The 17,563-nt window shown below is 33.4% G+C and overlaps 1 protein-coding gene across 14 annotated transcripts in view; it reads left to right on the top strand.

Annotated features, from left to right (window-relative positions):
- The window catches only part of RPGRIP1L (RPGRIP1 like), a 125,363-nt gene that overhangs the window by 24,534 nt on the left and 83,266 nt on the right, over nucleotides 1-17,563 (top strand). For all 14 annotated transcript variants that reach the window (XR_004737482.3, XM_078358133.1, XM_078358129.1 and 11 more), the window contains 5 exons: nucleotides 1,074-1,179; nucleotides 3,181-3,327; nucleotides 4,620-4,693; nucleotides 11,462-11,601; nucleotides 17,353-17,459. Coding sequence is in view for 13 of the 14 variants with exons in the window: in XM_078358133.1 (XP_078214259.1) it covers nucleotides 1,074-1,179; nucleotides 3,181-3,327; nucleotides 4,620-4,693; nucleotides 11,462-11,601; nucleotides 17,353-17,459 (574 nt within the window). In the remaining variant the exon portion in view is untranslated. The remainder of the gene's footprint in view (nucleotides 1-1,073; nucleotides 1,180-3,180; nucleotides 3,328-4,619; nucleotides 4,694-11,461; nucleotides 11,602-17,352; nucleotides 17,460-17,563) is intronic.

The following is a 17,563-nucleotide window of genomic DNA, read 5'->3' as shown; positions in this document are numbered from 1 at the left end:
AATGAACTTTCAAATATCAAAGAGGAAAATTAAGTATTTCAAGTCCTCAGCTGGTTTACAGATGTGTGAGCTTTGTAGTCCATTCTCTGGTTCCAATAGGGCATTATGACAATTTTTCCAATATGTGTACACTAGATAAGTTTTTAAAGTATAATCTCTTACTTTAAATATTGAACTTTCTGATTTAAAATTTTTTACATTTATTTAATTCTAAAAATGAACTCTGAAATGAAGCTTCAAAATTAACAAAATATTTTTGAATGTAAAATGCATTAAATTAAGGAACTTCTCTCTGTCAGGAAAATAAATGCCTTTTGAAAACAGGTACTAATTTAGATCTATGATTAACCTTTAACAAGATCTTCCTGTTAAATTCTACATTTGCTTTAATCTCAGTAGGAAAAATACAAAATAGTATTGTAGGATATAAGGTTTCTGTATACCCTGTGGACATCAAATGATCTCTTACAGCTAAAGGCACATCTGCAACATATTTAAATGCCAGCTTTAGGCATTATTAGTATAAAATGCTAAGTCACTTTTCTTTGCAAATATTTTGAGAAGTTTAAAACTCCAAGAGGAAACTCCAGTAAACAGTAATCTTATGATGCCATTTGCATCGAGAGTTGTAGAAAGATGAATGGCTGTATTGCATATTTTTCATTTAGGGAAAAGTAGCATGATAGCCTTCCTTAAAATAAGTGTGAAGTTTGGTAATGGTACCGTTGTTGTACTAAAAACTGTTGTGTTTTTGTGCCATCTTTCACTATACTATAAAATGATTTTAAATCTATATTATCAACTGTAGAAGTAACATAGTCATGAAGTTTGGGGGGGGCTCCCTTCAAACCTTGAGAGTTCAAGGTTATGAAAGTTCAGGAATTATTATTGGTTTGTTTTAAATAATTAATCTGTCCTGCATTTGTAATAATCCAAAACCTCACTGACTGATGTGCAAGTGTATAAATATTTTCTAGGTGACATTAATTGAAAAATTGTGATTTCACCATAGATTTTCTTTCTTCTAACTTGCATTTTTTACATCTGTCTTTTTCTTAAACATAACTCTGAAGGTCAAATATTCGGGACAATGTAGAAATGATTAAGCTTCATAAACAGCTAGTGGAGAAAAGCAATGCTCTTTCAGCAATGGAAGGAAAATTTATTCAGCTTCAAGAGGTACAGTGATAATTTATTTTATTATGATGTTACAGAGGTGCAAAGGATTCAAAAATAGTATTCAAGTTGTTTTTAATATAGAATGTTGTTTTATATAGAATGATTATAATACTAAAACATTTTTAAAGATTGTTCTTTGTATTCACAAATGTGTAACATTTCCCTTAATATATTGTTTATTATTTATAACTCAAGTATTAAGGAAATAAATAACTTCTTGGACTTTTTATAAGTATCTGTGTCCTCTTAAAGTAATAAACATATTTATTATAAATCATCTTGTACCATGGAAATTTATTTTAACTCCTTTTATCTGAATTTATTATGGACATATAAGTTTTTGCTGTATTTGCATATAGCTTCAATTTTAAGCATTTATACAATTATTGACAATATACCAAAGTGATGAATAGGACAGTAGTCATGTTTTGTTAAAGCTTTCTTTGATTTGGATTTTTTTCTTTTTTGGTCACTACCATTACCTGAAAATATTTGATTACTCTTAATGTCAACTGTCAGTGTGTTTATTTTAAACCTTAACCATTTAGGTTGACAATACTTGGGATATTTTATGCCATGGTTTTAAACCTTAACCATTTAGGTTGACAATACTTGGGATATTTTTACAAGGACTATAACCCCACAGGAATATGCCATCTGAAGGCTTCTATCTGTTGGTACTGCATAATTAACATAGGTTCTGGAGTTAATGAACTCCAAGACATTCCAGATTAATGGTATTTATATGAAATAATACTTTCTTTGAAGTACTGAGGCAAGGAGAGCAGTAGATTGATGCAAAGCAAAGGGTCATCTGAAGCCTAAATTCACTGTTGAATTAGATTGTTAATATTTTTCAGCCATGCTCTGGGGATTTTGTTTTCCATTCTGCAGGAACCTCCTTAAATGCCAAGTGGTAACTACTTCTGCATAAATGTGACTTTGAGTGAGAGTGATGGTGCTATGTACAGATAGTTAGAAAAAAGAAATTATAAAATTCCCTGTGATCGAAACCATTTCTAAATGAAGAATTAAGAAAGGAATTGAAAAATGATTTTATATTCTTTTATCATTTTGACAATTTTGATTTCTGTTTAACAGTGACCCCAGGCATTAGTTTAAATACCAGCAATAACAGGTGTCTGCTGTAGTACAGGCAGCTCTTTTGGAAGTTGACATATGGTAAAAAATTGAGAGGTTAAGCCCAACAGCCCCAGTGAAGTGTGGAGCAAAGACGAAGATACTCTATAGTAATACCAATACGAAATAATGCAAAAATTGACCTGAATGCCTCAATAGTCGTGTTTCATTTAAACAAGTGAAGAAAAACTTCAGTAGGACTTGAGAGATTTTAGTTAGCGGATGAGGCATTGCGTGTTATGGTTACATGGTCTCTCTGAAAAGACTTTAGTGTAATTATCTTTTTTATTTAAAAAAACTATATGACATTGAAGTATATGAAATTGAATTTACAGCATGGTCATAAATTGACCATTTTTTTTAAATAAGAAAAGTTCATAACTATTTTACTAAATTGGAAATTTTAACTTAATTGTATTCAAATTAAACGCTAATCAGCTAAGGCTATTTATATGATGCAGTGACAAATCCCTTCAGTTCACTTATCTGTCGTCAGCATTTCTCACCCATGCTACAGCATTTTTAGACAGCATGTCCAACCAATGTAACCACAGCAAAAAGAAAACAAAATTAATTGTTAAAACGAATTTACTTGCTGGTCACCATCAACAAGTCAAAAACTAGGAGGAAATAAAATACGTGACTCTGTGCTAAGATAACCCTGTGTTTTCTTCTTCATGTCACACAGAGGTTCAGAGTGTCTTTACAGAGAAGTATCACATACACATCGTTTGTTATGTGAAAAATAAGCTGTATAATGTGAACTTCAGGAGTAAATTCATTTATAGAATTGTAATCATTTAGTCAAATGATTAATCATAATCCAAAAATAATGTTTAAAGGATTTTTTTTCTCTTTTAGAAGCAAAGAACTCTCAGAATCAGCCACGATGCCTTGATGGCAAATGGGGATGAGTTAAACATGCAACTTAAAGAGCAGCGTTTAAAATGCTGCAGTCTTGAGAAACAATTACATTCTATGAAGTTTTCTGAAAGAAGAACAGAAGAGGTAAGCTCGCGAAGAGTTTACCCATCTGTTACATTAAAACTTCTTGGTTACTGTTTTGAAAAAGTAAAATAGAGACATTTAAAAATTGTACTTATTTAAAATTATAAGGTATATACATGGTGTTTTGAGCACAGCAAAATATGCTAGTTAACATATGAATGGCAAATCAGTGCTTAAGTATACTTGCAAATGTGCCGAGATCCACTGTTTACCCAAAGGATTAAAGATCCTTGAGTAAAATGAAAACATTTTGAAACTTAGGCCAGATTACCTATGGAACTTAACTTTCTCAGCTATAACAGCTTATTAATCATTTGAGAGACTAACACAAAATAATAGGACTATGTCTGTTTCTGAGGAAATGGCTGTTATGTTCTGCATTATCAGTAATTTGGTGAAATTATCTAATTTTTTTTAGGGAGTTGCTTGAAAACTCATCTTTCTATTATCATAGTAATGTCTGTAGCCTGTTAAGTTTGTTCCCAAGGAGAACAGAAGTGAAATAAGATGGCTGCATTCTGTTCTGATCTTGGGAGAATCTTTTGCTGTCTCATACTAGCATCAAAAGAGAATTTTGAAAATGTAAATAAAGTTTAAGGGTATTCTGATCCATGAGGAAAAGTTGTGACTGCAAAATATACTTATGAATAAAACTTAAAAATAAATACTAGAGTACATAATCTACATTTTAGTCATAGAGATGTAATTTTTCCTCCATTTATTTCTGAAAATACTATTCATGGGCTAAAATAGTGTATAACTTTGTTTATTCATTTATTCACAAAATGTGCTACTAGCTATTTGTAAATTTCAGATAATGTGAGAAATTGTATCTTCAGAGTAAATTGTGATTAACAACACAGTTTGAATGATGACCCTAAAAAATAGTTAATCCTTTTTTTTATGGACCAATTGTAAATTAATACAAAATGAATATAATGACAGAATTTATCATGGTGAAAAGTAAAAAATATTATGTTCCTCAGGACTTAGCAAACTCTTAACATATTCTTTATCAACTTCTGGCCCATGTTGCATGAAGCAGTGCATACGTTTCTACTAAATTAAAACAGAAATTTTAATTTCACATTTATTTAACAGCTTGGAAAGAATCAATGCTTAATTAAATGCAGACAATATAAGGGGTCCAGTTAGCAGCTACAATTTAGGAATCAAGATTAAAACATGTTGACCTCCTCTCATAGAGAGTTTTTGTGTGTGTCTGTTTTTTTTTAACCCGCAAGTAGTTTTATATGATATTTATTTAATATGTAATTTTCTTTTCATTTTAGCTGCAGGATAGAATTAATGATTTAGAAAAGGAACGGGAACTTTTAAAAGAAAACTATGATAAACTTTATGACAGGTAAATCCTGATTCCACGTGTTCTTTCATTGTCTTGTTTGAGCTCTTTTATAGCTAAGCATTTTCTGTTGTCGGAATAGATCATGTTGATCAAAGAATTAGCAACAAATGATAGCAAAAAATATGCAAACGTCATAAAGGAAATAAAAGTTTTTTAAAGGCATTGGTAATAAGCTGTTTAACCTGAGCAGTAGCCTTTCACTACTGAGAAAACCGTATCACTTTGCTGCCAGTCAGCTGCTATCATTTATTGAACATTAACTATAAACTAACAGACACTGTGCTAGATACTCTACATTTTTTGTTATAAATTGTTCACGGCACCTTGAAATGTATGTATCATAAATTCCCATTTTGTAGACAAGAAAGATGAAGCAGAACTAAGTAATGTTAAGAGGCGCTTCCTACCTCTTTTTTTTTTTTTTTGAGACAGTTTCTCAGTCGCCCAAGCTGGAATGCAGTGGCATGATCATGGCTCACTATAGCCTCAACTTCCTGGGCTCACACAAGCCTCCTACCTCAGCTGCCTGAGTAATTGGGACCACAGGCACATGCCACCGTGTCAGATTAATTTTTTTAATTTTTTGGTAGTGATGAGGCCTTTCTATGTTGCTCAGGCTCATCTTGAACTCCTGGTCTCAAGTGATCCTCCTGCCTCAGCCTCCCGAAAGTGCTGAGATTACAAGGCTGCACCCAGCCCATATCTTTTAAATGTATGAAGTCATAGAGCTTGTATTTGAACCTCTTTTGGTCTCTTTCCTAGACTTCCTAGCTTATTAACTGAGCGTTATTCTGTTGGGGAAAAACAAAGCTGTTCTCTGTTCCTTATCAAGAGAAACGCAAGCATTTTCATCTCAAGATAAATATTAAAGGGCTGCTTCAATTTTGTTTCTTAATCTGCTTCATGATTATGGCATTTTAGAAATTAATTCTTTCTGGTAATATTAGAAACAAAATTCTACTCCACATCTAAGTTTGGTTAAGTGATACAGGGGTGTGTGTGTGTGTGTGTGTGTGTGTGTGTGTGATTTTAAGTCTGTTTATATGATACTGGTAAATAATGAATACAAGTTTACATGAAAGCAAATGTAATATGCATTTAAATACATATGTTATAGCTGATATTGAACAGCTACTTCTACTGGTCATGTGCAGAAACCTCAGAAAATACCCATTTGAGCTACAAGTGCATCTTTAACGTTTTAACTCTTTGTCTTATTTTTTATAAATTAAATTCACATTTTGTAAATTAAACAAATCATACCCAAGGAGTGTGGGGATAGGCTTTTATTTTTATTTACTTCAGGAAAGTTACCTAAATTAATGTAGGCATTATTTCAGTGGTTTGTATCATCTATGTTACTTACCTACTTGTGGTGACTGTCTTTGCGCAGTGACTCATTATATTAAGGGTTACCAACAGCAGGTTCAGACAACAGTTAAAATCATATGTGTGTTTATAAGTTTAAATGTCAGTATATAAATTGCACAGCACCCTATTACAGAAGATATTATCCCTATTTTCTAAATGAGGGAATTGGGATTCCAGAAAATTTAAGACTTGTGCAGAGTCAAGCAGCATTGCTGAGATGCTAGTTTAGAACTAAAGCTCAGATGTTTCTTTAACTCTGAAACTTGAATTCTTTTTTTGCAATGCTGCACTGTCTCTCTGATTTTAATTGCATTGGAAAATTGTATATGTGGAAGGGAAGCACTCATGGAATAACAGAATTGTTATACATCTAGAAATTCTTATTAATTTACATATATTTTCAATATCTTGTAATTTCAAATAGTTTAACATAGTCTGAATAGAAGAAAATAAGTATCATATGGCCATTACTTCCAAATTTTCTGCTTCTCCCCAGTTTAAAAATTTGCTGAACATACTTACTTGGAATTTTTTTTAAAAATCAAACTTAGCTGGGAATAATGTATAAGTGAAATTTTGATAAAGTCATGTTTTTCTCATATTTACTTTCCCACCATAAAACTTTATCTTTCCATATTAGAAAATTATCTAAGAGTATAAATTTGAAGGGTTTTTTAAAATATTTCATGCTTGAGCTAACTTTCTTTTTTCTTGTCACACTGAAAGGAGACTTCATTATGCTGCTCACACATGAAGTTTAGGTGAGGTATATGTGTGTAATGAATGTCAAAACATTTAGTGTCAAAAGAAAAATTAATGTCACATAAGCACAAAACCCAACAAACACACGTACTAGTCAACAGAACTAAAGAATTCTCTAATATAATGTTTTTAAATATGTAACACATTTTAGAAGTATACTTGGAGAAACTCAACAGAAGTCATCATCGTCCCTAAGATTCTTTATAGCTCTTTTGTTTCATGACACTGTTATTCATCATTGCCAACAACTCATGTTCATCAAAACTACACATACTCCCTGTTTGGTTAGTCATAATGATGGCAAGTTTTAAAAAGGAGAGCATTTGTTTGTTATTCAAAATTGACTAGTTTTCAGGAGAAAAATATGATTCACAGATTGCATTCTCATCTTCCTTTTTGAAATGAAACTTTGAATGTGTTTATTACTTGACATATGACATATTAGAGAATCATCAGGGAAGATAAAACCCTCATGTTACTTTTTGGTATGAGCCTTTTTTAATTTGTGAAAACACTTTTTAGACACTGCCAAGAAATACGTGTAATTTTAAGAAATGTTTGATTTTTAAGTTCAGAATACATTTTTTTGCAATTATATCTTTCTATTGGGTCAGAGAGAAATGTATACTGTGGTATGTAATCTGGTATTATATTATTATACTATGATTTGGTAATGCTGTGTTCCACTTTTGAAGTTAGTTAGTTTTGGAGTCATCTAACTGATCAGTATAATGGTTCCTCAACTATAATGTATACAAATAACCTGGAAAACTTATTAAAATGTAGGTTTCACCACCTCTTAGAGCTTCTTCTCCTATCTGCCTGCACCCCCTCCCTCTGCCCCCATACCATCCAATTCTAATTCAGTTAATTTGCGACTGGGTCCAAAAAAATCTGTTGAACGTGATTTTTGAGGCATCAACTCCTTGAGAGACACTAATATAATGCCTGTTTTTAAAAAGGGTTCATCTAGTTGTTAAGATGATATTAACCTTTTTAAGAATTGGGTGGATCAAGTTTTTATGAAGTGATAATCATCCTATTCTCAAAATGTAAAAGAGCACTGCTGACACCCATAGATGCTCTGTGCTCTGTTTCTGTAAAGTGAGCATCTGTACCATGTAACCTTCTAGAAACCATAAAATCTCATGTGATCCAATCTGAGCAGTTTATGCTTCCCAGAAATCAAACTCCAAGTACATTTGAGGCATCATCTTCTTTCAGTAAGTGAAATATATCATGTAAATATGAATTTAATTTTCATTAGGCCCTAAATAAAGTACCTATGGTTAAAAAAAAGAGAGAGAAAGAGAGACAGGCCAGGCAAGGTGGCTTATACCCATAACCCCAGCACTCTGGGAGGCCGAGGCAGGTAGATCACGAGGTCAGGAGTTTGAGAACAGCCTGACCAACATAGTGAAACCCCATCTCTACTAAAAATACAAAAATTAGCTGGTAGTGGTGGTGTGCACCTGTAATCCCAGCTACTGAGAAGGCTGAGGCAGGAAGATCTCTTGAACCCAGGAGGCTGAGATTTCAGTGAGCCAAGATCACCCCACTGCACTCCAGCCTGAGCAACAGAGTAAGACTCCATATCAAAAAAAAAAAAGAGAGACAGGATCTTGCCCTGTTACCCAGGCTGGAGGCAGTGGTGCAATCATACCTCACTGTAATCTGGACCTCCTGTACTCAAGCAATCCTCCCACCTTAGCCTCCCAAGTAGCTAGGACTACAGTCAAGTGCCACCACACCTAATTTTTAATTTTATTATTATTATTATTTTGAGACAGAATCTCGCTTTGTCACCCAGGCTGGAGTGTAGTAGTGTGATCCCAGCTCACTGCAACCTCTGCCTCACAGGTTCAAGCGATTCTTCTGCCTCAGCCTCCGGAGTAGCTGGTATTACAGGTGTACACCACCACACCTGCCTAATTATATCTTTAGTAGAGACAAGGTTTCACCATGTTAGCCAGGCTGGTCTCAAACTCCTGACCTCAAGTAATCTGCCCACCTTGGCCTCCCAAAGTGCTGGGATTACAGGCATGAGCCACCACACCCAGCCTTTAATTTTATCTTTTATAGAGCTGGGTTTCTCTATGTTGCCTAGGCTGGTCTTGAACTCCTGGGCTCAAGCCATCCTCCTGCCTCAGCCTCTCAAAGCATTGGGATTACAGGCATGAGCCATCATACCCAGCCACTATGGATTTCTTTCTTTATGGACAATTTTGAATTTATTCTTTCTTAGCCCTCACATTAGGTAGCCCTTAAACATTGTACAAATGAAATTTCTTCTGTAAAAAGGAAAGATCTTAGTGAGTAGGTGAACAATTTGGCTTTATTTAGATCTTTATCATGTTTTTGATAAAGAGTGTCTATTTACAGTGTGCTGACCCATGTCTGCCAGTGGACATGCCACTGATCACAAGCAGCAATGGGCATTCCACTGCCGGGTGACATTTTATCAGTCCTGCAACATCATGTAACAACAAAATGTGTACAAAGACTATGATCCCCCTTCAGTTGTCACTATAGGCAATATTCAAAAAGATTTTCATGAATAAAAGGTTTTCAAAGACTCTCATAAGAGTCTTTTCCATGAAACATTTTCATTTAAAAAAGGTTCTCATATGCAGATTTAATCATGTACACAGCCCTTACAAAGAAAATGGAGCCAGATGTGGTTCACCATTTATAGTTACACAGATGGCTCTAAGCATAGAGAAATACAGTAAATTCAAAAGGAATTCCTCATGAAACTCCAGTGGAATGAAATCCTGAATTTAGAGGGAAGATAGCAGTGGACTAAATTCAGATTGACTTATGCTGATTTACACTAGTATTTTGTGGGTTTGGAAAAACCAGGCTACTAAATTGTTCTTAATTTAAACACATAAAGCTTCTGATGTTTCTGCCAGATTAGCTGTTGGTGATCTTTTTGCTGGTACTAATGCTATTGGAACCTACTGTTTCTAATTTTTGGCGTCTGATATAATGTATAGTTGTGCCTATTTCATCATGCTAATTTTTTTTCTGGGTGGTACATGTTTTTAATAAAACAAGAAACATGCATATACATACACATATGTATACATAGAAGTATGCACATTCATGCATACATATGTAAGTGTTTGATATATACAGTTTGGCTATACATAGATATTATATTTGTTCTTTATTTTAGAAACAAACATGAAAAGGAATATTATTTAGTTTAGCATTTAAAATACCTGTTTTATTTGGATTTCATTTAATTCTAGGTCATTGTACCTTTGATAAAATCAACTTAAATAATTGATATATAGATCCTACATTTTTTTAAGATTCCATAAGTGAAATGAAAACACTGATAAAAGAAACAGATGTCATATTTAGAGAAGCTTCCAGAATTCCATTTATTTTCAAGGTCATGTTATCTTAAATACAGTAAAAATATTCAAAATGTGAAATGAATACACAACTTTGCTCTTTTGAAAAGCTATGCCTCCCAGAAAAGTATCTTTTTGGAATAAAAACTGAAAGACTGTCTGGGAGCCACATTAGGGGAATTTCCAGTCATATGTTTCTTTTCCATTTACTTCATCATCAGTGTAAAACCAGATTTTATAAGATTTTGTTATATTTACTGGGCTTAAAATATGTAGAATGGTCAAAGCTACTAATGATTATTCATCAAGCTTCACAGATAATGCTTTTCTGCTGAAATATAGATCAAGATCAGTTTTTCCAAAACCTGGCTATCATCTGGGAAGCTTTATAAAAATATGAATACCTGGGTCCTGGGATCTTCATTTTAAAATCTCCCTAAGTGTCCTTACTGCAGCTGACCCACCACTGGTATTTAGGTCAGCATTTAGGAACCACTGGCATGAACAAGTGTTTATTGTATACTTTCTGTGCATCATTTAGTTATTTTTTAAGTGGTTCTTTCTTTTGATATGCTGGGTCTTGATCATTAGCAGATTTAAACTACTACACTTTTATTGAGGAATAGTAATTCTATTGTCGTCATTCTTACCAGGAACAGAGAAGTGATTTTCATCCCAATCGTGTTACAAGTAAAACTGTTTTTAGCCTATTGTTTTTGGTTTTTTAACAAAAATTATATTATCACTACTTTTTAATCAATAACAAAATGACTGACTTGTGGTTCAATATGCTATCATTTTGTGGCCAGTATTTTGTGAACATGTTATTATCACAGACTCTTTAAAAAGCTTCACAGAATTAAAGATCAGGTGGAAAGTCCATTTTCTCTGTATTAAGAGGTTTGTATGTGGGAGAGAATGGTTTTGTCCAATGTCAATTGCTGAGGTTTGGAATTGTAGATTCCTCTGGAGTATGTACAGTATCTGAATTCCTTTACTAGTCCCACAAAAGCTGCACACTGCCAACTTTTCTGACTTTGGAGCTCTAAATTAAGGCCAGTTCCTTTGCTCATCCCACAAACTCTTTCATGTTCCTTAACCGCAGCCTGAGAAAGGCGCCTTGGTTTCAACAGCAGCAGACCAGCTTATGTTTACTTAATTCCTAAGACATGATGACAGTGGTCTCTGTGCCACTAAAAGCTTTTCTCTTTATTATTTTCGGTTGAAGCTGATTTCCAAGCTTTCCTTGCATGTCACGTGTGTTTTGCAGTGCCTTCAATGCTGCCCATGAAGAGCAATGGAAGTTAAAGGAGCAGCAGCTGAAAGTACAGATTGCTCAGCTTGAGACTGCCTTGAAATCTGACTTAACAGACAAAACTGAAATCCTTGACAGATTAAAAACTGAAAGAGGTACATGTAAAATAATCATTGTCTTACTCATTTCAGACATCTAATGTTTCTTTATTGAATCAATCAATACTTACTCTGGTGCCTACTGTTTGCCAGTCGCCCTGCGATTTGTGAGGGACAGGTATAGTCATCTACTGTCATGAATTTAGTGGTTGCTCAAAATGTCTCATTACTCAGCCTAGTGTATATGCCAAAAGAATTGCTTTTTCTCATAGCTATTCATATTTAGGTTGTTTTTAATTGTTAAGTTTTCCTAAATTCTGAGCCTTTCTTTACTCAACAGTCAACAAATATTTATTGAGCACCTTTTAGTGCTAGGCACTGTTCTAAGTTCTGAGGATACAAAAATGATCAGAAATGAAAAGGTCTTGCCCTTATCAAATATAAATTCAATAGGGAGAAACTAACAATTAAATAAATATGTAATATGTGATTTGGTGGCAAGTGTAATATCACAAAACTACTAGTGTAAGATGACAGAGAGTGGCAGAAATAGTAACTTGCTTTTTTTGAGAGTCCAAATAGGGAATATCTCTCTGATGAGATGTCTTAATTCTACTGTGTGACAGTGAACTTAAATACCAGGAAGCTGTGTGCCCCTGCTAAAATAATAATCACTAAGTTTCCGTATAAGTCACAGATCTCATAGAAGTCAAATAATTATAATTTTAAAAGTCTGAATTTTACTGTGTTACTCACATTTACACACAAATGCACAACAGGGGAAATGAATTATTTGCTTCAAGTTTTGTTATCTGTTTGTTCATGCCCTAGATAAACCAAGTCTATGCTAAGAAGGTTGCTTCCTTTGAACATTTGCAATTCAGTTGCATGAGAATGATTAAAAGTTTAATACAGGCTCACTATAAAACAGTTATGTTTATAGTTAGTGTTGTTATGCTTTTATTTAGACCACAATGCCATATTTCACTGACTATAAGGAACATTATCTTTTCCTATGTTAACATCTCCAATATTGAGTTGCATCATACAAGTGATAGCATTTTTTAAATTGCAGTCTGACATTTTTTTCGCATTGTAGCAAGTCTGAAATTAGAACATATCTTATAATCAATGGAGTCTTAATTTCAGTGAAACACACTAGTGCAGTGTTTATTCACCAACTGACTACATTTGATGATAGATTTTTTATGAAGTTTTCTCTACAAGACTGTGAGTGGAATAACATGGTGATGACAGGTTTTCTGAACTAGTGGATTTTTTTTAAAGTTTTCATATCAAGATACATACAGTTCCTGATTTTAATGTGCAGTATCAAATACCTAACAGAGTGCTTTGCCTGAGTACTTGTGCAATAAATTCTTGTTTAGGTAAAAAGTGGGAGTGCTCTATATTCCTTCGCACTTTTCCAAGAACAGATAAATTGCTCATTCTTAAAGGGAAAGAAATGAAATAAACCATTTTTATCTCTATGCTTTCTGTATTTACTTAAATATCAAGAACTCCAAAGCTGTTACCTTTTGAATATCTGAACTAATCTCTACAAAGAAGCTTTTCTTAGGGGGGTAGAATCTTAGGGGTCTTTAGACCTGTTTATTGTCCTTGAATTAATTCTGAGTGTTCTTACTAAGTATTACGGTTGCTAAGTTATTTTAATTTACCTAGTTTATTCCTCATCTTTTTTACTGGTTCTTTTATCTTTGGGGAATTTTTTTCAATAATAAACATAACTCATGTACACTATGAAAAAAGTCTAGTAGGTAAATTATAAAAATCAATTCTACAACCCACAAAATATTAGCAAAATAATCACTGCTAATATTTATGTCCTTTCAGAATTATTTCTAAATGTATATAGTTTTATAATGTGCCTTTTTTTGCTATATTATAAAATCATTCCTTGAATATAAATATAAATCTACATCAGAATCATTTATAATGGCTGTTACAGTTTTTCAGTGTGTGAATGGACCCTGGGTTATTTAACAATCTTCTATTGAATATTTAAGTAGCTTCAGTTTTCTTAAGTACCACAAACTATATCTTTCTACACAAATTTTTACACATTTATCCAATTATTTTGGATAAAGAAAAACTGCTAGAACTGAATCTTTATTTTTAATGCAACTATTATTTTCCATTTATTTTTGTTTGAATACCTCAAATTTACAAGTCCAAGGATTTAAGTTTTTGTTTCTTTGTGGAAATGTTACAATGGGTTATAAGAAAAATATTACAGCCTTTAACCATTTTTTCCAGGGAAATAATACACAAAAAAACCCTGAAACTGTCTATATAAAAAAATCTTTTAATATTTAGAAAGTTCCATTTTGTATTACAGATTTTGAAATTGTTTAATTTTACTTTGAAGTGTCTTCATACATTTACCCTCTCATGTATCAAGTGTTCTTTGCCAGAAGATGTTTCCCTGGCTTCTTGTAGTCATTCATCTAACTGGCAAATTATTTTTAGAGAATACTCACCTCTTTATTCAAGGTACAAATTAGTTTCAGATTGTGTGAATATGTGGGGGAAGGATATGTAAATGCAGTTTGCATTTGGTTAATACTTAAATTAACTGCATGTGTTTAAGGGCTTGCTTTTGAAAGTTCCTTTCTATCTTTAGCTGAAATGCATAATTCAGCATAATGCATATGGTTATATTGATCACAGCTGAAGATATTAGCACAAAGGCGCTCTGAAAATTGTTTAGTTGAATTGTTCTCTGCACTCTGCTTATTAATGGTGTGCTGAAAGAACATAATTTTAAAAGAGTGAAATGTTATCTCATTTGAATAAAATGCTGTTTAGCTTAACCTGCTTTTTGTCAAATCATAAGGTAAGGAGGTTATTTTTCATCTTGTACAGAGTGCTTTGATTTTGCCTATTATAATTCAGCAAGTATATTTCCTCTTTGAACTATAGCATTTCAGTACTTTTTAAAGACCCAGGAGTTATGTCTCAAATAAGCAGTTTGAGAAAGGAAAGATGTAGTGGATAATTCTAAATAAAATTCAGTAGAAGGTAAGTTACTGGTACTCAGTAATGTCTTTTCCCACTGTTATTTTTCTACTAATAATGCCCGTGTTTAAAAAAAATCAGTGAATGTAGATATCGTTGTTGAAACAAAAATTAGGAAAGGCTGGAAACATTCAAATAAGTTTATTTCTACCTAATGACATATAGGAACCCTGTTCTGAAAAATTAAAAGGAAAAGAAAACTAGAACATAGAAATAATGATCAAAATACAGTGTGTCTGGATAAACATGGAACAGTCAGGTCCTTTACACTTTAACTGACTCTTAGAAACCCTGAAATGTTTTACTGGCCAGAGAATAAAATTGTTATCCTCAGTCCCTTTGTTTTTACATACTTCAGACTATATTTACCTTCTTTTTGTTACCTCACCATTCTATCTAGATGTCATTTTAACTTAATCAACGTAAAGACTCCCATATCCTTATTCTATTCCCTAAAAAAAAGTTTATTTTATTTGCATCCATATTTATTATTCATCTTAATTTTTAGTTTAAAGACAAGTATTTGATCTATACCTTCAAAGTTTTCAAGTATTGTTCACATTTGGGTATTCTTTTCTCTAGTTAACTAGATATAAGCAATTTATACTCTAGGATAATCTTTTAACCTTCTATCAATAAGACAAAAATGTTTATACAGTATATTTGGTTTTTGTTTTTTGTTTTGAGACGGCGTCTCACTCTGTCACCCAGGCTGGAGTGCAATGGCGCAATCTTGACTCACTGCACCCTCCGCCTCCCAGGTTCAAGCGATTCTCCTGCCTCAGCCTCCTGAGTAGTTGGGATTACGGGTGCTTGCCAGCACGCCCAGCTAATTTTTGTATTTGTAGTAGAGACAGGGTTTCACCATATTGCTCACGCTGGTCTCAAATTCCTGACCTCGTGATCTGCCCGCCTTGGCCTCCCAAAGTGCTGGGATTATAGGCATGAGTCACCGTGCCCTGCCTTGGTATTAAAATGTCTCTGTATTGCCTAGGATCACAGGGGGTTTTTTGTTTATGTTGTTTTTGTTTGTTTTTGGTTTGATTTGGTTTTTTACTTTTTAGACTGCCAAGAAATATGTGATATTAAAAAAATACAAGTTTAGCCCATTTGTTCCTAACTGTGTAATTTAACATTTTTATTTATATATAGTATTTATAACTTGGAAACACAATGCCTTATAAAAGTCAGAAACATATTTCTGTTTAAAATGCAGTCAGTATGCAAATACATTTGTGCAAAGAATTCTTGGCAAATGTGTTGATTTTTCTAAGAAATGGAAACAAAAATATGCAGTGATAAACATAAATGGTTGAGAGAAGGGTGAAATTGGCAGAGATACTTTAGATGACATGGTTTAGCGTTAGCCCGTGGGGAGTCAACAAAGGAGATACCTGAGTGCCACAGTGAGCTCTAGCAAAGAGTACATTTAAGAATGTCAGATTAACAAATGCTGTGGATTTGTTCACTAGCTATTATGCTTTCTTAAAAAAACAGAATAAAAGCTAAACATGTTTAATGCAGGGAGTGAAAAATTAGTCTCTTTATGAATTTGCTGTCTTCTAAAATTCTACTCTACTCTCTTGCTTGTGGGTCCTAGCAACAGAGTGCCTAGACAAGCATAACCATTATTCCATTTCTTAGCACCAGCTCTAAGTCCATTCCTACTGATTATAGCATGAACTCAGTGAATAAAGAATACATATGAATTTATTTATTTTTTTGGGACAGGGTCTTGCTCTGTTGCCCAGACTGGAATGTAATGGAACAATCACAGCTCACTGCCTCAACTTCCCAGGCTCAACTTATCCTCAACTTATCAACTTCCCACCTCAGCCTCCCAAGTAGATGGGACTACAGCATGCACAACCATGCCCAGCTAATTTTTTTTTTTTAATTTTGTAGAGATGGGATCTCCCCGTGTTGCCCAGGCTGATCTCAAACTCCTAGACTTAAGGAATTCTCCTGCCTTGGCCTCCCAAAGTGCTGGGATAATAGGAGTGAGCCACCATGCCCAACCCACATGAATCATTATTGATACCACCATGCACAGCTTAAGACTCCATTCCTCCTATTGTAATAGACCTGTTGGAAGTGTGGTTGTCTAAATTACAGATTCAGAATTTATCAAAGAAATTACCTTACCTTTTAATTTTTTTATTTTTATGAATTTAGAGGGGGGTACAAGTACACTTTGGTTACATGGGTATATTACATAGTAGTGCAGTCTGGACTTTTAGTGTAACCATCACTGGAATAATGTACATTATACCCAACAGATAATTTCTCATCCCTCACCCCCCTATGATGTTCTGGAAGTTACCTTGTTTTAATAAAGATACTATATGCTAAGTTGGGAAAATAAAATTCAAAGATGTCCATTAAAAAACTAAAAGACAATTTTTTTTCACATGCTTTTCAGGACCCTTAATAAGTAAGTAAAAAACCATAGATTTAGAAACACATTTTCTCAGGTATTTTAAATAGAACATTCCTTTGAACTCCCAGAGACCACAATTTCCTTATATTTACATTGTGAACTTATGTCTTGGGTTTTCGATAAGCAGATGAATCATATGGTAGACACATGATAGTGTTCATTTATTCCTCATTCCCCTGCTGTCTTTGTCGAGGTGCTAGCACTGTTTCCTTTCTGACCAGAACAATACTAGATCAAGATTGGTGTGTAACAGGAATTAAAGTAATTTGAAATGTGTTCTTAAACCTGATTTGTACTTACGTTTCCAATTCTGTTGACTTTATTTTAAGACCAAAATGAAAAACTCGTTCAAGAGAATAGAGAACTGCAGTTACAGTATCTGGAACAAAAGCAACAACTTGATGAACTTAAAAAACGCGTGAAATTTTACAACCAGGTGAATTATTTTCTTATTTAGGAAATAAAACTCAGAATTTTTATCTCAATATTTTATGCTTCAGAAAGCACTATACTACAAAGCGAAATAATTCAGATATATTA

This window comes from Callithrix jacchus, chromosome 20, assembly GCF_049354715.1.
Source record: "Callithrix jacchus isolate 240 chromosome 20, calJac240_pri, whole genome shotgun sequence".
In the NCBI taxonomy this organism is placed as follows: Eukaryota; Metazoa; Chordata; class Mammalia; order Primates; family Cebidae; genus Callithrix; species Callithrix jacchus.
This window is presented reverse-complemented; position numbering and strand designations above follow the sequence as displayed.